Source organism: Equus przewalskii, chromosome 26 (assembly GCF_037783145.1).
Source record: "Equus przewalskii isolate Varuska chromosome 26, EquPr2, whole genome shotgun sequence".
Lineage (NCBI taxonomy): Eukaryota > Metazoa > Chordata > Mammalia > Perissodactyla > Equidae > Equus > Equus przewalskii.
Genome location: NC_091856.1, coordinates 24,716,096 through 24,740,631, shown reverse-complemented (window position 1 = coordinate 24,740,631; position 24,536 = coordinate 24,716,096). Strand labels below are relative to the sequence as shown.

Below are 24,536 nucleotides of genomic sequence, written 5' to 3'. Positions count from 1 at the left end.
AAAGTAACCCCATGCCCATTAGCATGAATTATTTCTGTAATAAGAAACTGAACAATTAAAAGAAGAATCTAACAAAAGGAAGACGGTCACGCCCCTCCCGCTGTGCGGCCCCCACCTTGGAGCTGCTGCTGCATTGCTGCGATGTCTCTGTGCAGGGACAGTTTGTCTCTGTTTAGCTGGTCTAGTTCCTGCTGCAGTCTTCTGACATCCGACTCCAACTTTTCTAAGTTGGATTGCTCCCTTTTGCTATCCTCTTCTGTAGCTGCTAAAGCCCTACCATGCAAGCAGAGAATAAGTCCAACTGTCAGATGTAAAATGCTCAAGCACACACGAGACAAAAGAGCAACAGTGTTATGCTCTCATAACGCAGCTATGGAGTCTGGATGATTAGAAATGGGAACAAAATTTAAGGCTCTTCAATTCACTTTCAAAAGAAACCTTATTTTCAGCTTTCTAAGTAGGAGATTTTTCAAAAAATCATGTACTAAATTGAAGTTTTATAAAAAATCAGGGCTAAAAACATAGATAGCACTCAGAATCCCAAAATTCTGAGTGATTAAAATGGATCACTAGCTTCTAATAAGTGAAGAAGCAGGAAACACAATTGTATGTGTAATAGGATTTGTCCAAAGAACAGACACGCGTGAGCATGCACTTTTTTACATAAATCATATCATACAGTATGGACTCGTGTTTGTCTAGTTTCTTTCATTGAGCACAATTACTTATCCATGCTGCGTGGATCAATACTCCACTTTCTTTTGATTGCTGACTGGTAGTCCATGGTATGGATCTACTATAATTTGTCCATCCACTCACCAGGAGATGGACACTTAGACTGTGTCCAGTTTTTGACTACTGCAAACATAGCTGCTCTGGACTTTAGTGTACAGTTTTTGTGTGAACACACGCTTTCATGTCTCATGAGTAACATCTAGGAGTAGAATAGCCAGACCTTCTGGTAAGCATACATTTGAATTTTTAAGTAACTGCCAAGCTATTTTCCAAAGTGTTCTTACTAACACTTTACACTCCCACCAATCATCTAGGAAAGCTTCTTGCTAACGTTTGGTATGGTCAGTTTATTTATTTTATTATATTATAATATTTATATATTTATTATATTATTATTATTCATTTTAACCATTCTAATAGGTGTGTAATGGCATCTCATTGTGGTTTTAATTCACATTTCCCTAATGGTTAATGATGCTGAGCATCTTCTCATGTACTTATTTGTCATCCATGTATCTTCTTAAGTGAAATGTCTGTTCAAATCTTTTGCCCATTTGAAAAGTTTGGTTGTTCGTTTTCTAATTATTGAGTTTTGAGAGTTCTTTATATATATATTCTAAGTACAAATCCTTTATCAGATAAATGGTTCTCAAGATTTTTCTCCCCACCTGTGACACATCTCTTCATTATTTTAACAGTGTTTTTTGAGGAGCAGAAGCTTTAAATTTTGATGAAGTCCAATTTTATCAATTTATTCTTTTATGAATCATGCTATGGTGTCATATCTAAGAAATTTTTGCCTGACTCAGGGTCACAGAGGTTTTCTTCTATATTTTCTCCTAGAAGTTTTATATATAGGTTTTACATGTATGTTTATGGCCCCTTTTGAGTTAATTTTTATATATAATATGAGATATGGATCAAGGTTCCTTTTTGTGTGTGTGACTTTTGGATACGCAATAGTTTAGCAACCTTTTTTGAAAAGACTCTCTTTTCTCTACTGAAAAGCCTCTGCACCTTTGTCAATTCAGTTGTGCAGGTATTTGTGAGTTTACTCGTGGTCTGTGTATTTGTTCCATTCGTCTATTTCTCTGTCTTTATACCAATCCCAGTGTTTTGATTCCCACAGCTATATACTAAGTCTTGACATCAGGTAGTGTCAGCCCTAAACTTTCATTCTGTTTCAAAGGTGTTCTGGCGTCACATCTAAAGAGTTTTAGACTCTATTCTAGGTCCTTTGCATCTCCAAATGGATTTTAGAACCAGATTATCAACTTCTATGTAAAAAGCCTACTGGGATTTTGATTGTGATTGTTTTGAATCTATAGAGCAATGTGACGAGAACTCAATCTTAACATACTGTCTTCTGCCCACAACTAAGGTGTATGTCTCCATTTGTTTATATCTTCCAGAATGTATTATTTTACTTACAAAAACCCACAACAGGCTATTTAAAAAAATGCATCAGGGAAAAAAACTCTAAAACGAAATTCACCCAAAAATGCTCCTGGTGAATTATATCGTGATACTCAGTTTGTGGAGTACTTTTTTCCTTTGCTCTATTTTCCAATTTTTTTATAGTGTGTTTATAATGCTTTAGCCTTCAAGAAGTGATCTTGCAAGCTTATTTGCTCCTGCTCTCACCGTTTGGTTTGTGCCAACTTCTGTTCCAAGCTGTCACATTTCTCTTCAAGATCATCCTTTTTTCTGCACAAAGACTCAACACACGATTGTAAGGCGCGGGTCTCGGCAGTTATTCGCTCTATTTCCCGTTTGTCCCTCTCAAGGAGCTGCTTCTGCCACTCTATCTCCCCTCTCTGTCGAAGGGCTGCCTGCTGCAAATTCTCCAACTCCAGCTTCTCCTAGATCAGACAAAAGAGAACTCAAACACGCGAACACAGAGAAAGGCTGGGGTCTGCCCAGGGCGAACAGCCTGGCTTATTACCTCTAGCACTTCCACCTGAGTCTTCTCTAACTCGGACAACTTTTGGTCATGTTGTAGCTTCAAACCTTGGAGCTCATTGTTTTCAAGTTGCAACATGTCCAGAATGTTCTTTAGTTCTAACGGAAACAAAGCATGGTCAAAGCTAGTAAGTAAACTTGGAAATATTTACAAAATGAAACAGAAAATAATGCCATTGAGTGACACAAAAAACAATAGATAATCAAAAACATCTTTGTTGCGCTGAATTAATGGAGCCAATTAATTGTACTCTTAATGAAAAGATCCTTTAAAAGTATTGCTAAACATTTGTTAAATTTTAATTTGTTAAAAATATTTTAACAAAAACATTTAACAAAGATCTAGTTCTAAAAGCATTTACCCAGACCTAAAAGAATTTTAATCAAAATAAGTAGGAAAAACTTTAAAATATAAACCGAGATTTATGTAACAATTTTTCTGCCCTTTGAACAGATTTTTAAATACTAACCTTTTAATGATTATAAAAATATTTACTCACTATAGAAAATTTGAAAAAGAAAGAATAAAAAACCCAAAAACCCACCATTATCCCACTGTCCAAAGACGAGCATTATTGTAACAGCATTTTGACGTATTTCCTTTCAGGAGGACACATATGTACATACACACACACAGTTATTTTTAAATAAATTGGGACCATACTCTATATTCAATTTTCATCTATTTCTTTACTTTGCTCATCAGCACTTTTACATGTCATTAAATGATAAAAATACAGCTTTTCAATTGGTCATTTGTTTCCAAATTTGGTCATTATAAACTTTGCTGCAAGTAGCCAAGTCAGCCAGCTTAATTTACGAAACAAGGAAATAAAGGCTTACTTTTCTTAAAATATATGTATTGATAAACAAAATATTGCTATGATATGCATACATCCCCCTCCCTAGATAACCAGAAACGGGCTAAGTGGTGGCACAGGTGTGAATTTTAAGTGCTTTAAAACATCAGGCGATCGTTCCAATTTATACTTCAATCAACAGCCTATGAGCGCTCTCCTTTCACCACATCTTGGTCAGCAATGAATATAATTATTTTGCTTTTAAATCAACTTTCTCAGTTTGAATGGCATAAAATGTCAAATTCCTTTCATAATCTGTTTTTCTTTGCTTATTAGTAACAAGGTTAAACTTTAAAAGAAGTTGATTTGACCTTTTGTATTGTTTCTGTGACCTGGAATACAGACATTTCCAACCTGAAACGCTGACTGTTTTCCTTTACACTTACCAGTCTTATGTTTAGACATCTGCCCTAAAACCACCTGAAGATTTTCTTCCTCTTTTTCAATTTCCTGCTTTATAAATGTAAGTTGAGTTTTTTTTTCACTAATCTGGACATTAAGTTCTCCTTTCTGAAAACTCAGTTCTTCTAGAAGAGATTTTACTTCCTGAGCACAAAAAAAGAAAAAAAGTCAACCCCTCCTGCACAAAATTATGCATGGAAATTACCTTAACATCAATTCTGTTATTAACTGTCTCATTTCATAGACACTCAAATTTGGAAACAAGCTTATTTTTGCCTTTTATGTCAAGAAGAGCACTACATTTTACACTAACATTTCTGTATAACAGAAGTAAGAAAGTAACATATTATCTTCATGTAAAATGTATAGGCAATATTTACTATGTACAGGATAATGTGTTGTAGAGACAAAAGGCTGAGTCCCATACATCTCCTGTCCTCAAGGGGTTAGCACCTCGTGGGGAAGCAAGGCAGGAACATAAACATGATCACGAAAGCCTAAGGTGCCCGAGGAAATGCACAGAGTGCGAGCAAACTCAGAAGAAGAGAAACCCTTTCTGGGGTAAAAGAAGGGTCATGGAAGACTTCTTAGTGCATGAAGCTGGACCATGAAAAGTGGGTAGGATCTGGACATTCCCAGGAAGAGAATTCCTGGAGAAGAAAGGGTATGAGAAAGGCACAGAGACAGAAAACCTTGGACATGCCCAGAAAACATTACGTGGGGAGCTATATACAGCAGCCACAGCACGGATACATACCGTAACACCACACTGATGCTGCAGAGGAGTCAAGATTCGGGAATTTATATTTGCATTTGGGGAGGAACCAATGAAAATATCTCAAAATAAATCTACAGCACTGTCCTAGGACTCTGAAGAAAACCTGCTGAGAAACATACCCTGATGTGATTGCACTTCTCAGTCACTTCCGTTTCCCCCAGTCTCAGCGCTTCCTGGAGGTCAGCTTTGGCCTGGACCATGCTTCCCTGGAGAAGATGCAGCTCCTCTTTCTTATGCCCTAACTGCCTGTCCAAGATGGCCATCTCCTGCTGCTGACCTGTCACCTGCATTGAAAAAGGGAAGAATGCAAAGCTGCACAAAAGCTCAGATGCAGTGCTGAGATGGAGACGATTCAGTCCCGCTAAAGGTGGTGGGGGCAATTAGGAGCTGGCCTACTTCTAATTATCCTAGCTGCAAGTTAGGCGGGCCAGGCTGGGGGAGCAGACGTAAATGCCTAAAGAACACCCTTGAGCTCATATACGCAAAATCACTCAAATCACAGCTAAAACAGTATGATAATGATTATCCCTCAGGTTACGGTTTTCAAAGAACTTTCATATCTATACCTTACTCCATTTGACAACTACCTTGCAATGGAAGTTAGGATTTTTAAAATTCATTCATTTTGTAAATTTAAAAATTACTTACAGTTTTAAGGGCAACACATATTTCTTTATAGAAAAAGCAGAAAATACAGATATGCAAAAAGGAAGAATATAGAAAATAGTCATAATCCCTTCTTCTCAGATGACTGCTTTTGTACTCTGGTATAGACTAGAAATATAAGTGTTCAAAAACACGTTTAACACAAATGATCTCAGAGTGGATCCTGTTTTGAGACAATTTTTTACTCAATAATATACTGTATCGAGCTGGGATTCAAGTTTGGGTTGGACTCTAGTCTCAACCACTAGGACATACAGCCTTACTTGTGCTTTATACGGTATACAGTCTTTCCTACAATCACACATGTATTACTCTTATAATCATAACACGAATGCAGCTTTCAAGGCAGCATGCACTGGTTTCCGGCGTCTGCTGCTGTACCTGGCTTTTCAGCTTGTCCAGCTCTGCTCTCTTGGCCTGCAGGAGGGTCTCTGACTCTTTAAGGACCCGCAGGTGGTGATCCTCATTGCGTTCTGCAGTCTCAATGTCATTCTGCAGTTTCTGCAGCCTGCAAAGCACCAGCAGGACTAGGGCAGGTCCGAAGGGAGACTGACCCCAAGAGCCGTCTTAACGCACAAGCCCCTTGAAGCCCGACAGAGGCCGTACTTACTCTTCTGTCAATTTTTCCTTCTTCTTGTTTAGACTTTGGAAGTCTGAGTCTTTTGCTGCAACAATTTTGTTTATTTCTTTCAAGATTTCTTCTTGCTCGATTTTCTGCTGCTCCAAATCCTCTGCGTCAGCCTGGAGCAATCTAAAACACATCGCTTTATTCCTCCCAGGCCCCTTAGACTGAATGCATTATTGAGCATAAAGCAATTATTATCCTCTTAAAACCAAACTTTTCATTCATCTCACTGAATACCTCAGTGGCCAAGGGCTCCACTCACCTGAGCTGCTGGTCAGCTTTGACAAGGTTAACAGCAGTTTCCTGAGCTCTCCTTTCTAGCTCTTCAGCATCTTTCTCGGTTTGTAGTAAATTTCTCTTGGCATCAGAGAACTTTTCAACAGCATTTTTTGTCTAGAAAAGAAACTGTCATTAAAAGCAATTCAGTTGGGGCCGGCCCGGTGGCGCAGCAGTTAAGTTCACACGTTCCATTTCTCAGCGGCCCGGGGTGCACCGGTTCAGATCCCGGGTGCGGACATGGCACCACTTGGCAAGCCATGCTGTGGTAGGCGTCCCATGTATAAAGTAGAGGAAGATGGGCATGGATGTTAGCTCAGGGCCAGTCTTCCTCAGCAAAAAGAGGAGGATTGGCAGTAGTTAGCGCAGGGCTAATCTTGCTCAAAAAAAAAAGCAATTCAGTTATCATACCCTCTCATAGCTTATTGATAGTGTAAATTGGTAGAGCTCTTTTGGTAAACAACAAGGCAATACAGAAAGACTGATAGAAATGTTCATTCATTTTGACTCTCCAATTCCCAGAAAAGAATTCAGAAGAACTATTACATAAAAACGCTTATGGTATTACTGAAATAATACAAGACTTGACAAATAATAGAGTCAATAAGCGACAATGCATCAACACAATGGAATACTGTGCAGCCTTAAAACAGGTTAGAATGTTAATGATACTATGTTGGCTGAAAAAATAAATTTAAAATGGTACAGGCACTGTAAGAGAAACTATGTAAACTAAATCTGTGTCAACAGGGATAGAAAGGCTTGTTACAAAAAGAAAAATAGTCATTTGAGGGTGGCAAGACTGTGGATGATCTTTTTATTTAAAAATAATCTGTAATATTATATATCATATTTTTCAATTAAAATTATCTACCCAATTAAGTGGCAATGAAGTGATTTTACCAATATTCCCTTCACTTAGAGATTCTTGCTGTACTCTACATATTGTTATGTTAAGTAAAACATCATTAATCTGAAGAGTATTTAATTATGGCTGAGAAATACAAATATTAAATACTTCTGAAGTATTTCAAAAACCTTCCTAGATTTGGCAAAAACAGTATTTGTTTTTTATCAACTTGGTTTCTTTTTCTCTCTAAAATAAGAGGCTGAAAACAACGTCAACAAAGGTCCAAAAATAGAGTTCAGTTTGCACTTGGTTGAGCAATGACTCACTTGCAGCCAAAAAACTCAAGCTTTGCAGTTGCACTCAAGGCAGAGGCATCAGTGTGTTAAACTAGTCTATTAACTATTCTGTGTGGATGCAAAAGGGCTGGCAAGCTCCCAAGAGATAGGTATTTCCCCACCCTTCCTTCCACTTCAGGTAGCTGGTTTCTGTCCGTTTCATCAGGAAAGCACTGGACAAAACTCAGTATGTACCCCAGAAAGCCATGTTTCTAAGTAGTTTTCGTCTCCTTCTATATCAGGTTTTAACACGTCTGGCACATTCCTTACAAAAACACAGCACTTCCTCCCTCTTCCTCCTTAGCAAGCTGCCTCCCCGAGTCATTTTGGGAGGATGCAGGGGGAAGAGCTTATTAGCCTCGGTCCACTTACTATCTTTTCCTACTGCCCGTATCATTAATTTTCTTTTACATATCAGTGGTAAATTTTTCGCTAGTCCTGCTCACACCTATTTTCTCTCACAGTAATCTAACGTGACAGAAGAAGGAATTGATCATCTAAAAAGACATGAGGATGTTTTTACATACTCATTAAAGCCATCACTCACCAAATTCCTTTAATAAACCCTTCATTTCAGTTCCTGGGTAAGAGATTTCTATTCATTTAAATCGATCCATGTTGAAATAACAACAACATAAAAAAAGAGTAGTTTCTGAGGTGCTCCGTGTGGGGACGGGCCTTTTTTATTCTGGAATTCTCATCTAACTAAAAAGCTCTCTTAGTTAGGCAGAACTTTAGCTGTGGGACCCTGGGCCAGTTACCAGCCTCTCCGAGCTACATCCGTGAACTGGGCTAACAACCATCTTACAGGGTTGCCAGGAAGGTTAAATGAAGTGGTACTTATAAAATAGCCAATGTGTGGCTATAGTAGGGGCTCAATACAAGGCAGCTCCTTCTCCTCCCAGGCTCCCTTCTGTGTTGCAGTCTCAAGAACACTATCTCAGACCCCAAAATATTTGGTTTTATATCCTTATCAACTTGGAGAACAAAGTAACAGTAGGAGTCTTGTGAGGTCCATCGTTGCTTTGTAAGAATATAAGACTGACTTATTCAACAAACAGATATCAGAGTCCAAATAATTAAAAAAAGACACACTCAGGAGAAGGAAGTGGGATGTTTTAGGAACTAAACGACCTCAGGAGCTTTAAATATGCTGCTCCACTTAATTCATATTGAACAGCCTTGGTGTCCTGAGCCTGACTTTACAGCTGAGGAAAGCAAAGCTTGGGGACTTAAGTGACTTGCCCCAATTCTCCCAGCTCCTCAACTAGCAGACTCCAGCCTGGACCCGGCCGCCTGACGCGGATGACTGTGCTCTTATCACATTTTCTTTCTACTCCTCCTTGCTGGTGACAGCACACTGGCTCACCCCAAGCCACAACAGAACATACTTTCTCTTTTGTGCATGAAAGTTCACTCTCAGCCTCCGCCAGCAGTCGGTCGGCTTCCCGGAGCTCTGCTCGGCGTTTCAGAAGGGTCTTCTCGATGCACTCAACTTCATCTACAATATCTTCATGGTGTTTGAGTGATTTTTCTAATTCTAGTTCATGCATAAGACTCTCAACATTTCCATCAATGAAGTCTCTAAAAAAATCACGTACACACACATTAGGAGATTTTAAATGTAGACAATACAGACATTTGTAGCCTAACTGATAAAAAGATGCACAATGATTTTCTGGTTTTCTATGCGAAGGGCTGGGAGAGACAGCTCCGTGGATGATGTTCAAGGTCTATGTTTACCTTTTATTCAACACGGCCTACTGGGGCCACTCACTGCATAGGATGTATAATGTATGATGCAATTGTTTTGTCCTTCTTAATATAAAGATGATTTTTTTTAGTCAGCACTTGGTCAAGAGGACGTTGAGACTTCTATTCTCCTGTGGTATAAAAATAAACTCATCCCACAACAATCATCCACCTAAAAGAAGAGCTGATTTCAACTAGCAGCCAAGAGAACTTGCACTGTCCAATATGGTAAACACCATGTGGCTATTAAATTGATTTAAATTAAATTCTGTCCCTCAGTTCCATTAGCCACATTTCAAGCGCTCAACAGCCACATGTGGCTAGAGGCTACTGTTCCGGACACTAGAGATCTAGAATGTTTCCAAGATGAAAGCATGTTCTATTGGACTGATTTAGGTTAGCTTAACAAACTAACATCGTATTCATCAATGATGAAAACAAACTGGCTAATAATAATTACTTTCGCTGTTGATGTTTCTGGATGGTTCTACGTAATTCTTCTACTTCACGCTCTAAGTCCTTCTTCTCTTGCAAAAGACCATCAATGTTATGACGCAATTCTTCTCTTTCTTTCTCAGACTGCCGCTGGGAAGCTCTCAGCCACCGTTCCTGTTTCTTTGATTTTAAATGCTGCATTATGTCTTCTAATCTAGAAACTTCATTCTCCTAAACAAAGGGAAAAATGCAATACTGACACATAAGATGTTTCCCTTCTTTCCTGCGAAAAGCTGAAATTAACTGTGGTTAAAGTGGTATCTATGACATGAAAATGGTGGTGGCTTCTAAGACTTCAGTATGAAAAGAAAAGTTAAGTCAATTTTTTCACACGCCATAGATGAAACTGACAGACTAGTAGAGCTTTTAATGCTTCCATCAGTCCAACTATGGTTGATAACATTCACCAAGCACCCCCTGTGGATGACCTCTGCCTCCGGAGCTCAGCATCTAGCAGAAGAGACAGACACAGAGGTCTCTCCCTGCTCCAGGCACGTGCGAGGGGAGCTGTCTGAGAAGGGTGCCCCGAGGACGAGATGTTTTGCCTGGGTTTTGGAGAATCAATGAAATGGGAAAGACCTAAGCTGAAGAAATAACACGTGCAACTGTAGGGAGACGCAGAAGTGCACCCGGGGACTACAGAACCAGCTGGGCATTGACGCAGTGTCAAAGAGCCAACTCAAGAGACGATCAAATGCGGAACCCACAGAATTGCTATAAATACAAGTGAAAACCTGAAGGATCGTGTGCATGACTACCACTTTCAACCATGTAGATATCAACAGTCCCTCTGAAACTAGTCTGACCTATTAAAATGAGGCTGACGGCTCGGCACCCAGTGTCCTGGTCCTTCATCTTCCTCTCAATCTGCCGAGAGGAAAAGGGAACAATACAGCGCTCCAGGTGTTTTGAGTTTGAAGGAGCTTATAATGCATTTTATTTCTTTAGAACCAAAACCCTTATAAAGTAAGCTAGTGATTAGGAAGTGATCATTTCTTGGAATCTAGCCTAAGAACAGAATATCAACTACAGTAAAAATTTACACACAGTTAAGTCAACTATAGTGCCTAAAGAAAGGTTACGCAGTCATTAAAATACTGCTTAAAAACATTTGTAAAACCATGCGGAAACGCTGGTAACATTAAGTGAGAAAAACAGAATACAAAATTGTCTCTACAATAAAACAAGAACATGAAAAGAAAGAAAAAATCATCATTAACCTCACTATGCAGAGATAATCCCCACCAAAAACTTGCTGTACGCTGCTCATACACGTGTGTATACAGAAGCACATATATGTGTATGTGTGTACACACACATATATGTCTGTATACAAGTACAGGCACTAGTATGTGAATATACCTATACATACACATTAACATAGTATTTGTCAACAGAAAAATACATAATAAACTTTCTAAAAATGTTTAATTTCTGGACTGAAAGCATTTTTGTTATAAAATGGTTAAATCAGGTTTGTTGACTGGCCCGGTACACTAACTTCTGTCTAGAACAGTATTTTAATAAGAGAATGCTTGCTCAGTTCTAACTATCAGCCTTACAAACACACTGTCAGGATGTCATCCATTCACAAACAGGTCAACTCATTAAGTATACAGCCGCATTTAGTCTCCCATGGAAGCAGTGTGGATAGGGGAGTCTTACGTCGTTCCACTTACTAAGTTATGGTGCTCCGGGACGTTGCAATGCAGCACGCCCACAGGGATGAGGGGGATGGAGAAGTTGGGGGGTGGAGGCCCATACACGATGGGGGCACCAGCAGGAGGCGGGCCATAAACAACAGTGCCAGGGGTGAGAGGTCGGCTACTGCTGGGCAGGGGAGGAGGTGGTGCATACAGGGCCATGCCCTGGGGTACAGGAGAACCATCGGGAAACACGGTATACATCATGTATCCAGGAGGAGGCACAAATGGGCGGTCCTCTTGGTCATCTGGCTCGCTCTCTTCCTGGCTATCTCCTCCACTGTCTGCATCTCGAAAGAAAGAAACGGAAGAGTGTTTTACTCCCATGGCTTACTAGGTAAACAAGTTTAATAGAGAACAGCAGCATTTAGGCCAAGATGCCAGAAATGTGAGAATAAAATTCTCTGAAAAAGGTCAAAAGCAGTTTTGAAAAGCAGATCAAAACAGGGATTCAAATTATTTTCAGTGGCTGACACGTGAGCTTTCCCTATGCCGATCTGTTGGTTTGTTCTTTTCCACCTTCATTCTTTTATTCATTCATTTATTTCAGCAGCCATTTGAGTGCCTGCTTCACACCACATAAAAGACCAACAGAGAGATGCAGTGAGACCCCCGAGCTCTCAGCATTTGTCACTCTCATGACACACAGACTCTGTAAAGTGCTGGTTTACTTACTTATGTCCCCTACTAGCAAGAACTATGTTTATCACTGATGACTAGCACACAGCAGGCACTCAATAAACAGCTCCTGAATGAGCAAATTCTCAGAAGGTGCTATTCCCATTTTATATATTAACAGTCTCAGAGTAACTAAATAATTTGTTTAGGATCACATAGCTACTTACTGAAAGAGATAGGATTTACCCCAGGTCTGACTCTTCCCCCTGGAGGTTTGGAAGACAGAACTATAAAATGTCATTTTAGTTGAGCTAATTAATGCCATGATAAAGGATGTATCCAGGACCGCATGTGAAGAAGCTACTCAGTCTGCCTGTTAGGCAGGATAGAAGAAGGCTCCAGAAAAGAAGTGATGTTTGAGGACCGGGTCTTGTTGAAGGATGAGTAGGAGTAGGTTTGGGAGAGGAAGGAAGAAAGACATTCTAAACAGAGGGTTTAAAACATGGAGGTCTGAGGGGGCCGGCCCAGTGGCACAGCGGTTAAGTGTGCACATTCTGCTTCAGCAGCCTGGGGTTCGCCGGTTCAGATCCCAGGTGGGGACGTGGCACCACTTGGCAAGCCATGCTGTGGTAGGCGTCCCACGTGTAGAGTAGAGGAAGATGGGCACAGATGTTAGCTCAGGGCCAGTCTTCCTCAGCAAAAAGAGGAGGGTTGGCAGCAGATGTTAGCTCAGGGCTAATCTTCCTCAAACAAAACAAAACAAAACAAAACATGGAGGTCTGAGGAACATGGCCTGCTGTGAGTATCTTAAGCAATTGGGTATAGCTCATGTGTGGGAGTGATGGAAGGTGAGAGAAGAGGTCATTGGCCAAGACCAGGTCACAGAGCAAGCTAAGGAGTTTGGACTGTGTCTTATGGATTTCAGAGAACCAATAAACGGTGATTAAACAGGCAAGAGAAATGCAACTTCCCTTATGTGATTTAACTTACCTCTATTTGAAAATGATTTATGTAAGCCACTCCTGATGGGAGAGTAAACCCAGTATCCTGAGGCAGGTGGAGCCCCAGTGCCTTCCTTCCCATCCTGGCACCCAGGATGTGGTTTTCTAACAGGAGTTGAGGCTGTGTACTTTAGGCCGACACCAGAGTCCTTAGTGGCCTGGGAACTATGGCTGGAAACCTAAAGTAAACAACAGCAGAGCACACTATTACAAATGAAAAGGCAAATTTGGAGAAATGTCAAAGTCCAGACCAAAGTTGAGATACAGCAAAGTTGAGAAAGAACTGGCTTCTTTTCATACATCCTAATTCCCATTTTTCACGGGCAGAAGTGAGATGTCATTACATGGTCATGTAAAGCACATGGCTGTCAGCCTCTCTCCTGTACTCATCTTTCCTGGTGGTTTCTCTTCTCTTGCCTTGTGCTTGATGGCCCAGCAACTGAGGCAAAGGAAACCAGTGAACTTTCAAAGCAATCTGGGAGTACTACTCTTCCGCGGTCCCGGGAGCTTGGCATGGCTTTAGAGCTCTACCCTGCTCCTCTCCCTCTCCTTCCCAGTCATAGGTCTATCCTCCAAACCCTCACCTAGCTCGGGCTTGCGGTGTCTGGCTCTAACCTACACTGCTTCCACCTCCAACGCTGGTTGCGCCAAGCATGTTGGCTTCCTTTAGATTTCTGGGAGAAGGATCTCAGATTCTGCTCTTCGGGGTTCTGATTAAGTCTACACAGACCTGGGATCCCAGTGTGTCGGAGCTGCTTCTCCCTGACTGTTCCTCATCAGCTGATTGCAGCACGACATCACCCAGCCCCTTTGCTTTGGCTAAGTGCTGCTTACAGTCTCTCCTCACGTCCCACATTCGGGCCCCCGGCGCTGATCATTCTGTCTCCTGAACATCCCTCAATGCCATCTCTTCTCCAGCTCCACTGCTCTATCTCTGGCTTCTTCTATCCTGCACCTGAATGAGTTCAAACACCCTCACACGAGTTCACCCACTGAAAGTCTAGCCTCCATACTCTGCCCGAATATTTTTCCTAAACTACAGCTCTGGCCACATTACAGACAAGCTCAATTTCCCAAGGCCTACATAACGAAGAGCAAGGGATTCTGAGGCCCTTTTTAAAAAAGCATGATCCTAATCTACTTTTCCAGCTGCACCTTTCACTGTTCCCATCCAACCCTCCAGCCCCACAAGGCTCCCTGCCACAGCTAAACCAACTCTCCTCTGCCACACAAGCTGTCCTGTCCCTCCTAAAAGCCCGCCCTTGACCGTTGCTAAGTGCTGACTTCGAGACCCTGCTTGTGAAGCCCTCCTTCCTGAACTTCTCCACAAAATGAATCCTTAACCCTTCTCTGCAACTGGAGCACACAGGTCAAGTCTGTTGTCACATGTATGTCACTGTTTTATAATTACATTGCTGTGCCTGTCTTCCCCACCAGTCCATGAGCTCCTTGAGAGCAGGGGGATCATTCATCATGGTACCCCTACACTGCCTAGAACTTGACCTAGACTTCAGTAAACAATGAATGAATGTTTGTTAAAATTAAATGAAATCCAGGTGCCCATCCTTCTGTCTGAGCCTCTGCCCAATTCTATACCCGTTTTCAACAGGCTCTCGGGGCTCATGTCACCTTATCCCCTTAGAGCATCCTCATTCAGGGGACCCCACAACATGCCACCCGAGTATGAATGGGCAACTGCCATCTTCCTGGGAAGGCCCTATTTTCACCTCAAGTATTAAAAACACTTAAGATCCTCAATGCAGGGCTTAGCCTAGAAAGGTTGTTCTTGACACTTGTGCACAAATTTGGGGAAGGGACCACTGTCAGGCTTTCTTCAAGAAAATTCAGTATTCACTCCCAGCACCACAGACTTCCTACTTTTGATGATGGTGGTGGTGGCATAAAGTACCAATAGCCGCGTCTTTTGAAAGGATCGGCCATGCTGCTGATGTAATCATTCTGATAAGAAACTTCACGTCGGAGTTCAGCAATTTCTTCCAAAACATTTTCAAAGCTTCCTTTGTTATCTGTAAAGGAAAGCCATTCTGTGAAGTTGGGTATGAAATTATCTGCTTCCTTTCTCTCTCAAAATACAAAAGTGATTCCATGACAGCCAATGGCTGTTATCAGTTGCTCAAAGCAGATTTTCAGCCTGCCCTTTGGTAATGAGTTTTTGCTAACAGTTAAAGAGGATAAACATATCCTTCTGTTGTTCACTTATAAAGTGAGTCAGAGAAAGAAAAGAAAGAGATTTGTAAACCTTATTTCTTTTGAAAATACAAAAATAAATCTCTAGTTTCTTTGTAATCAAGTCCCTTAATACTGTATTTATATAAAATGTTTTTAAAATTCTTTGATTTTATTTATTAAGCTAATTGTCACAGCTCTGTAAATCAAGCAGGGAATTGATCTGTAACAGTTAAATAAGCTTTCTAAAGGTAAAACACAAACACAATGACTTGATGTTATAACAAACGCAAACCCACTACCAAAATCAAAGCCCAATACTTTACCAGCCCCAGTGAGGTCTAGCAAATTCCGCAGCCTTGCAATCTCTGTCCTTTGTCTCTCCATCGTCTCATTGAGTTTCTCGACTTCCCGCACCTGTGAGTTTGCTCCTCCAGTGCCGACATCTACTTTCTCCATCTCCACTCCAAACTATTAAAACATCACATACACAAAGTTGCCAATGAAGATTCTTTCCCGGATGCACTTATCCTTGAACTTGATTGTAATTCTCTAATTTTTACTTACACTTCACTAATGAGGAAACTGCATTACTCCTTATATTTAAACTACACTTCGTCTGGCACATAGTAAAGTACTGACTGACTATTGACTGCACTTAAAATTATTTGAGACGTCACCTCCAGTCATTTAGTCTCTTAGGAACTGATAAGGACCCAATGAGGAGGAGGTCTGAGGGTACCAGCACTGACCTGCTGCTCTTTATCCCTGAGAAGATTCTGCAGGAGTTCAATCTCTGCTTCTGCTCGGGTCAGATCCCTGGCCGCCTGCTCTGCCTTTTTGCTGAACCTCTCTGTTTCCTGCAGCTCCTGCCGGGACAAACGGAAAGAGAAAGGCACCACTGCCGTCACAGGTTGTCTTCTTCATTTCTTTCTTCCTCGCAGATCGATCCCTCTGTTTTTGTCAGGTTGCCTGCCTGGCTTCCCACGCACATGTGGCACCAAGTCTCCCCTTATCCTGCGCTTTCCCATCACTCGGCCGCCCACCCCACCCCTCCATGGGGGCCAAGGGGGCAGTGCCGCATCAGAAAGAGCAAGGCCTTCTTTTTCCTTCACTGTTCCACAGTCTTCCAGGACTGTACCATACAAAGACCGTAGCAGACATTACCTCAGTTAGGAGTCATAAGAGCCCTATGAGGTAACGTATTATCATCTGACTGCACAAATTGACAAGTTTGAGGTTCAGAAGGATTATATGGAGAGGCTTCACAACCTTTGTTCAAGTGTGTTGACCGCTCCCTCCCTAAGCAGAGCCCCACACTTTGAGGTAAGGACAGTATGCTTCATTTGATGGCTCTTTCTAGGACTCAACAGAGTGCAGGACCCCTGGCAGGGCTGTGCTGGGAAAATACAACCTTCAGGTCTGAACGGAAACAGACAACTTTATAGTGGTTTATAAAATAGCCAAAATCCGTAACAAGAGATTAATAACACAAGTTGCTATGTCTTCCTGACAGCACTGGTGGAAACTCGTTCTGTACACATGGACCCACCTCTGCTCGCTCCTGGTTAATTTTCATAACAGTTCCATGCAGGGACTTCAGCTGGTCTTTGGCAATGGTGAGCTCAGCTGTGGCTAGCTTATCAGAGGCGGCCACAGCTTTCTTCAGTTTCTTCAATTCTTTATCTAAACCCAGAAACTGCTCCTGAGATCTGGCATTTTCAAGTTTCTTCTAGAATAAAAGAAATGTTAATTAAGCAGATGAATCATTTGGTAGCCGTGAATTAAGATGTAAACTCCACGAGGGCAGGGACCCTGTTCACTGCTCCACGCCCGCGCCTAGAATAATACCTGGTACACGGGAGGTGCTCCAGGAATATTTACTGACTAAAAGAATACATAAAATCATCTCAAAACTCTATGGTAAACCTAGAATGAAATCAGCCTTCTAATTTAAGAATCTTAGTGAAAGGAGATTCACTCATTCATTGGAAAGACATTTCCTGGCACCACTGCCAAGTGATAGACCAGCCCCTGTGATCACTGAGTCAGGCACCAGGCATATGGTGGTACATAAAACCAACTTGGCTGCTGCCATCAAGGAGCTTATGAGACAGATACCAAACCAATATTCAGACTAATATATAACTAAAATTGTGGTCAGTGCTATCAAGGGACAGAACAGGGTACTATTTGAGAGAACAGCAGGGGAGACCTAAGTTGGTGGGGAGGGGGCAGGCAGGGAGAAGAACAGTAGAGAAACACGGTCCAGGAGAGGGAATGGCACGTGGGAAGGCCAAGAAGGAAGACAGAACTTGGCATTTTCGAGGAAATGAAAGCAGCATGGTGAGAAAAGGAGAGAGCTAAACAGAGGCAAATCATGCAGAGCGTCATAGTTAAGAATTCTGGTCTTAACTATAAAAAACAACAGAAGGTACTAGAGATGGAGGAAGATGGAGGTACTGACAAGAGCTAATTCATGTTTTCAGAAGAGCATGTTGGCTGCTCTGTGGGGTAGGGCCATCAGCAGAAGCAGGAGATCTGTCAGGTAGCCACAGCAGTTGTCCATAACAGATGACAGCTGGATGAGGGTGGTGGCATCAGAGAAGGAAAAAGTACATATATTCCAGAAATATTTGGGAGGCAGACTCAATAGGACTTGGAGACTGATGGGTTCTCAGTGCGGTATGAAGCAAGTCATTCACTGAGGCTGGGAGCAGGGAGGGTAGGAGTGAGGAGTGAGAAGGTATGAGACAGTGGAGGAAGGGAGAGCAAGCTTACCAGAGAGAAGGGTAATGCTGTCCATTTGAAGATGGTGACCAAGAGTTTATAGTGATACCACTATGCCTGGATGGGGGATGTTCTCCTCCAGGAATATGAGCATGGGGGCAAGCCCAAAGAAGGCAGTCAGCTGCAGTTTTGTCATGGAAGTAAGGCAGGAAAAAAGGGCAATGGATTTGAGGATATTTGCAAAAAATGGCTACAGCGGTAGACCATGGAATTTAAGGTGGACGTGAAGGAAAGTAAAGACAGGAAGGCTTAACAGACAGAAAAGATGGGGCTAATACACTGGAATTCGCAACAAGGTTGAAAAACTGTCAGCATGGGAGTGCTAACAGACTATGAGGTTATGATCAGAATGCGATGCTTCAGTTTGTGATTTCAGAGGTGGTGGGTGCAATTTCTGATCTGAACAAAGTCTAGGACGTGACAATAAGAGTACATGGTTGAGGTAGGATAGAGAAGTCCAAAGAGAGGCCAGGGTATTAGAAAGGAAGATGAGGAGTTTAAACATAATTTCCCACATGTGTCCAATTGGGCACGGGATTTTGAAGGAGGCCAACTCATCTCAATAGCGTTTCAGTACCACCTAACTAACTCTAAGTCAGTCCTTACATTCCCAATTCCCTTGTTTCCACCTCTCCTGGCACCCTTGTCTCAGGCCCTTGATTTGATGACATGCATCCAGGCCCCTCCCATGTTTGGTTCACCTCCGGGCCAGCAATGCAGTCAGAGGCGACTGTGGCCCACGTCCCTCTCGGCTGGCCTGACTGCCACAGCAGGACCCCGGCAGCAGAGACTCATGTGTCTCTTTCCTAGGCTTCCCCACCTTTTTCTCTAACTCTTGGAGTTGGGCCAGAATTCTCTCCTTCTCTTCATCAGCTTCCTGAAGTTGGAGATCCGTAAGCCCTTGAATTTCCTCCATACTTTTTAGATTTTCTTGCAAATAGCGAATTTCATTCTCCAACTGCTGGATTCTGGCTTCATGTTGCCTCTTATCAAAATTAATCTGGGAGGAAATCAAGTTTCAAAGATGACTTCTAAGCAAAATATATTTTAAGCAACATAGAAACTTTTTAGAAAATTATATTTCATTTTACTAAAGAATGTAATGAAATTTTGTACTAATGAATTACTGAGGATGCTTTTATCTCAACTGTTCTCTAGGAACCATTTTAATGTTTGCCTCATCATTAAAATAATTACATCAAAAAATCAGATTCTGGCCCTATACTATGCTCTAGCAATGTGGTATTATTTACCTGCATGTTAAGAAACATTTCTCACTTGCTTCCAAAGCAAGGAAAACACAGCGTCACAAAGAAGCCTGACTCTGACATCAGTCACCACATTTAGGGTTGAATTTTAGTCATACCTAGTTTGACTTGTTAAGAGTGAAAACAACAATAATTATACTGTATTTATACAAGAAAGGAAGCATTGTAATTTGCTGAAAAACATGAATATTTGCCAAACACTTCCCTATAGCCGCCTCCTGCCCCTTTCTTACTCTTGCTTCAAGGGCTCTCTCACAGGCCTGTCGGAACTCCTCTTGTCCGGTGGCCAGTTTCTCTTGTTGCAGAGCCATTTCTTTCTGGAGTTTTCTCTCTCTCCCTTGTGCTTCCTCTCTTTCCCACTGGGAGTGTGCAAGGATTTCACTGAATTGTTTCTGCAAATCAGCAAGGCTTTTCCCTAAGACATCAGAAGGACTATGGATTCTGGTAAGGGGGGAAAAAAGACGGTATAAGCATGACATTTTATTTTTGATGCTGGATGCTGGTTGCAGACATACTGGTAACACTAGTGCAGGAGTAAAGGGTTGTGTGGAATGGAACTGGTGTCAGTCCATAGCAACTTACTGAGCATTTCCTAAGCACAAACCACTATTTTATCAAATGACTGTCACCACTTTGAAAACACAAGCTCCTATCAGGCTAACAATGTTTGCTCAAAGAACAAATGTCCATTGTGTATATTTAAATTAGCCTCAGTTTTCTTTGGATATCTGTTTTCTATTCAAAGTGCATCATGTGGCTCTTCTCCCTGACCATGTGCAATGAACTTTCAAGAAAGAGTTACTCTTAAAACGTTTATGTTTTTTAAATTAAGTAATACCAAAAAGTATACAAGATTTAAAATATATGAAAGATGACACGAGTGGAGCCATATTAAAATAGAGCCAGAGCTGCCATTCCAGAGGAATTTCCTTGCACATCTTGTTTTCTTTATCTTCTAAACTGGATCAAACCGCCAACATTCCAAGAAGTCAGTAAGGACAAGAATACCCTGTCTGTAAGGACTGATGAAACTGGACTGCTAATCAATCAATGAAGTACAAGTCTAGCTTTTCGCCTAATGATCGAACCTCAGGCCAGGCTCTTAAGTACAAACCTAGCCTCACCTCCTCTGGCACCAGTGAACTCTTCTTTAACACACCTCACCTCATCCTCCCTCTTCCCATAAAATCCTTGAGCCCCGATCCTGTAATCAGGACACTATTTGGGTTTCTACCTGAATCTGTGCTCCCTGAATTGCAATTCTTTGATCCCAAATGAATGTTTTGCCTCTTAACCTGGTGTCTGCTTTTGTAGATTGACGAATGTAAAAAAATGAGTGAAAGACAATTTGAACTAAGCAATCTTGGTGTCACAATCATGAAATTATGATAAAGGAAACCTTACAGAAGAAGTCAGCCATTAACAATACTTGGAAAGGTGAGCTCATCTTTGAAGCTAACGTTCAAAACACAGCCACTCTGCACTTGCAGGTCCTGATCTTCCATTACCTCATTTCTCCAGCTCCCGATTTCAGTTTTCTCCTTAGCTCATCTACACGAGCTGCCACTTCTTCTGGACGAATCAAACCATCAACCACACGGTTAAGGTGATTCTGGAAATCTTTAAGTTGCTGTTTTAACAGGTTATTGTCATCCTATGGAGGGTGGTGAAATGGGAGGTAAAATTTACAAAACAAAATCTAAAATACAGCCACATACACACACAGAGCCTATATTACTTATCATATGACAGTTCTATTCAACTCCCTTTACCAATTTTTTAATAGGCTGACAATCTCTGAATCTACTGATCAATTAAAGTCATAAAAGATACAACCAGGCATTACGATGTTTCCTGATGTGATACAGAGAGAAGCGCCTATGAACACTGTCTTACCAAAAAGTAACTAACTCAAACCTAAATAAGTCTCCACATGTAACATAAGAATGTATTAATCAAGACCATGGAGACGCAACCCATAAAATCTAGAATATGGGAAACTCTATAGGACAAAGACCTGGTTTTCTTTAATACATAAGACAGGAAAAAAAAGGAAACCTAGAGACTACAAGAGACTTAAGAATCAAGTCAACCAAATGCAATGTGTGTACCTTATTTGGATCTTGATTCCAACAAAATACTTGTAAAAAAGTTATGAGATAATTTGAAAAATCTGAATACTGATAAGGTATTTGATAATATTGTGAAATTATTACAATTTCGAGGTATAAAATAGTATCTGTGTTTACCCTTGTTTTAAAGCCGTTGTTTTTTAGAGATACATAACAATAGTACAGTATTTACAGATAAGATGTTTAGGATTCACTTCAAAATAATTCAGTGTGTCAATAGGTCTGACGGGTGGGGTGTGGAGGGCGTTACTGATGAAATAAGACTGGCTGTGTGCTGATAATTGCTCAAGATGGGTGATATACACATGAGGATTCATTTCAGTATTCTATTTTTTCATATGCTTGAAATGTCCATAATTTAAAGTTAAAAAAAAAAACACTTTGCCACAATACTCAGCTCTATCTGCCAAGCAATTAAAAAACAGAACATCTAATATTAAAGTTTCTCTAACACCTTACAATTCTCTGTGGGACTATTTGTTATATGCCAGCATATTTTCTCTACTAACAAACAAACAAACATATCTAGACCCCAGAACTGAATTCAGACAATGTCTCTTTCAAGTAAAAAGAAATTGCTAAACTCATCCTAAATTGTAAAGAAAAATAGTTCTACATCCTAAACTATTGATTATATTTCCCTGAATACCTATATCCTACCTGAGTGATTAATTTACTTCAAACTCAATGTAACACTGTTAACTAAAATGGAGAATTTAGAATTGCAACGAATATGGTAACTGCTTGTCCCATCTGGAGTCTCTTATCTGTAAACTGTCCTGCCAAGGGCCCCAAGGCACCCATGCTTGTACTACTGCCTAATCCTGGCTGCAGGGGAGCTGACCCAAGGCCAGCCAACCCATGGACTAGCCAGAAAACAAGTCCTCACTCTCTCCAAAATTTGAACCAAGATCCAGTACGGCAAGTCTGTATAAGAGCTGGGTCGGTAAAAAGAAGTCAGCTCAGGGCTGGGGTCCGTGCTGGGCCAAAGACAATGCCCAGAGAGACAGAGGAGAAATGAGAGAGCTGTGTAGCCCTGAAAGAATCACAGAGCAGCTCTGGTTCCTAGTAAGCTGCCTCCTTTCTTGAGCTAGGTTTCAGTTTCTTGGTAGGTTTCAGTTCATTGCAACGAAATGATTTCTGACAAAGACAAATGCAGAGTGAGTTCAACTTGTACTCCGTCTCAGGAGGTTAGTGGGCCAAGGACCTAGTTCCAACTAAGGTAGTCTCACAGCACGGGCCAACATTCCGGAAAGCTGACTTCAGTTTCTATCTTGGAGAAGGCTCCTAAGAATATATGTTTGCCCTTTTCTTTAAGAGATGTATACTAAAGTATTTATGAGTGAAATAAAGATATATGAGATTTTCTTTAAAATATTCCGGCAAAAAAAATATGGACTAACTGAAACAAGAATGGCAGAATGTTGCTAATTGTTTAAGCCAGGTAAACAAAAGGGCACAAGACTATTCTCTCTGTTTTTGTGGTTATTTTAAAATTTCCATAAAAATAAAAAATAAGGGGCCGGCCCGGTGGCCCAGCGGTTAAGTGCACACATTCCGCTTCGGCAGCTCAGGGTTCGCTGGTTCAGATCCCTGGTGCGGACACGACACTGCTTGGCAAGCCATGCTGTGGCAGGCGTCCTACATATAAAGTAGAGGAAGACGGGCACAGATGTTAGCTCAGGGCCAGTCTTCCTCAGCAAAAAGAGGAGGATTGGCAGCAGTTAGCTCAGGGCTAATCCTCCTCCTCAAAAAAAAACAATCATCCAATCACCACACAACATGCACACAATTCACACAAGAATGGAAAACATCTTTTACGATATTTGCTTCAGAAGTTGAACTAATAGTAAAAATTAAATTCTAGGTTACTAGATGTCCTTAAACTTTGAGGAAAAAAACATTCAAGGCCTTGGAAGGAGAGACAGAGAATCTGGGTGAGTTCATTAGTCTCATTTGTCACAAATCCCCCTGCATGACTTTTTGGAAGGCTTCCCCAAAACCATAGCAACTCTGCCCCTTTATTTCTGGTGAAGTGTACCAGCTGCCACCTCAGTCAGCCAAGTGGCCTCTGACCTCACAGATTTGGAGACCTGAGTGTTGATCCAGGTACTTGTTTGTTCAGACATCTGTGCTCTGTGAGAGTTTAATTACCTGGAAAACCCTGTCCACCTGCTTCTCCTGCAGTTTGCTGGGCAGATTACTGTGACAATAGCTGTAAGAAAATTCTGCCAAAGAAAATTCTGCCCCACAATGTAAAATGACTGCATTTTTAACAGCGTCCTTTCTGAGAGGTGGATTGTGAAAACTGCTTACGGTTAAGAAGTTCTGCAACCCACTCGAGTGAAATTCCTGGATAATTATAAAGATATTTCAGTGGAAGGAGGAGGCATCAATCTGATAATTTTAGCTCAGTCTGGTGACAAATCTGCTTCTAGGAGAAATGGAAGGTATTGTCTTCGTCCATGAATTTACATAGTATTCTGTTTACCATCAACAAGCCTCCACCTCTTTGCACCATCAGAACAACACAAAGGATATGCATACTAATAATCATCAAACGATGGGCTCACAAGGAAACACAGGCTATGGGACTGTCCCACCCAGAATTCCTTTTTTCTAATAATTCAAGTTGCTTACAAGTGAGAGCAGGGTGTTAAGTGTTGGCCTGAAAATAGCAACATCACTGGGTGTCCTACGTAAGAACATATTTGGAACCAGCAAGTCTCTACCTGCAGCTGTTGAAGTTGGGTGTGGAGCTCACTATTTTCTTGCTCCTTTTCTTCCGAGAGCTGGGCTTTTCCGAGGGCATTCTCGAGGGCTTGCTTTTCCTTCTCAAGTTCCGCTTGAAGGGCTGATTGTTCTAACTATTGCCATAGGAAGCGATGATACGAAAACGTAAAATAGCATTAATTTATGATCTAAAAAGGCATAAATAAATTTACATCCACATGCAACCCCTTGCTAGTTATGTTTTTATAATAACTCAGTTTTATGTTTGTACTCCCAAATTTAAAAGGCCAAGGTAATTTTTTCATATGCTTCCTTAAACGAGAAATACTTAAGGAATAGTAAGCATGAGCAGCCGCTCAGCACAGTAA

At 41.2% G+C, this 24,536-nt stretch overlaps 1 protein-coding gene across 7 annotated transcripts in view; it reads right to left on the bottom strand.

Moving 5' to 3' along the window:
- The window catches only part of CNTRL (centriolin), a 79,789-nt gene that overhangs the window by 11,150 nt on the left and 44,103 nt on the right, over nucleotides 1–24,536 (bottom strand). For 4 of the 7 annotated variants that reach the window (XM_070597020.1, XM_070597016.1, XM_070597018.1 and 1 more), the window contains 20 exons: nucleotides 24,168–24,302; nucleotides 20,812–20,957; nucleotides 19,537–19,744; nucleotides 18,856–19,035; nucleotides 16,798–16,977; nucleotides 15,998–16,114; nucleotides 15,572–15,716; nucleotides 14,937–15,085; nucleotides 13,048–13,237; nucleotides 11,416–11,729; nucleotides 9,702–9,907; nucleotides 8,881–9,073; nucleotides 6,291–6,421; nucleotides 6,014–6,154; nucleotides 5,785–5,911; nucleotides 4,857–5,021; nucleotides 3,944–4,103; nucleotides 2,681–2,796; nucleotides 2,380–2,597; nucleotides 116–273 (listed from right to left, as the gene is read on the bottom strand). In XM_070597020.1, coding sequence (XP_070453121.1) covers nucleotides 116–273; nucleotides 2,380–2,597; nucleotides 2,681–2,796; nucleotides 3,944–4,103; nucleotides 4,857–5,021; nucleotides 5,785–5,911; nucleotides 6,014–6,154; nucleotides 6,291–6,421; nucleotides 8,881–9,073; nucleotides 9,702–9,907; nucleotides 11,416–11,729; nucleotides 13,048–13,237; nucleotides 14,937–15,085; nucleotides 15,572–15,716; nucleotides 15,998–16,114; nucleotides 16,798–16,977; nucleotides 18,856–19,035; nucleotides 19,537–19,744; nucleotides 20,812–20,957; nucleotides 24,168–24,302 — 3,379 coding nt within the window. The remainder of the gene's footprint in view (nucleotides 1–115; nucleotides 274–2,379; nucleotides 2,598–2,680; nucleotides 2,797–3,943; nucleotides 4,104–4,856; nucleotides 5,022–5,784; nucleotides 5,912–6,013; nucleotides 6,155–6,290; nucleotides 6,422–8,880; nucleotides 9,074–9,701; nucleotides 9,908–11,415; nucleotides 11,730–13,047; nucleotides 13,238–14,936; nucleotides 15,086–15,571; nucleotides 15,717–15,997; nucleotides 16,115–16,797; nucleotides 16,978–18,855; nucleotides 19,036–19,536; nucleotides 19,745–20,811; nucleotides 20,958–24,167; nucleotides 24,303–24,536) is intronic. The other 3 variants (XM_070597021.1, XM_070597017.1, XM_070597019.1) reach the window with 1 other exon arrangement.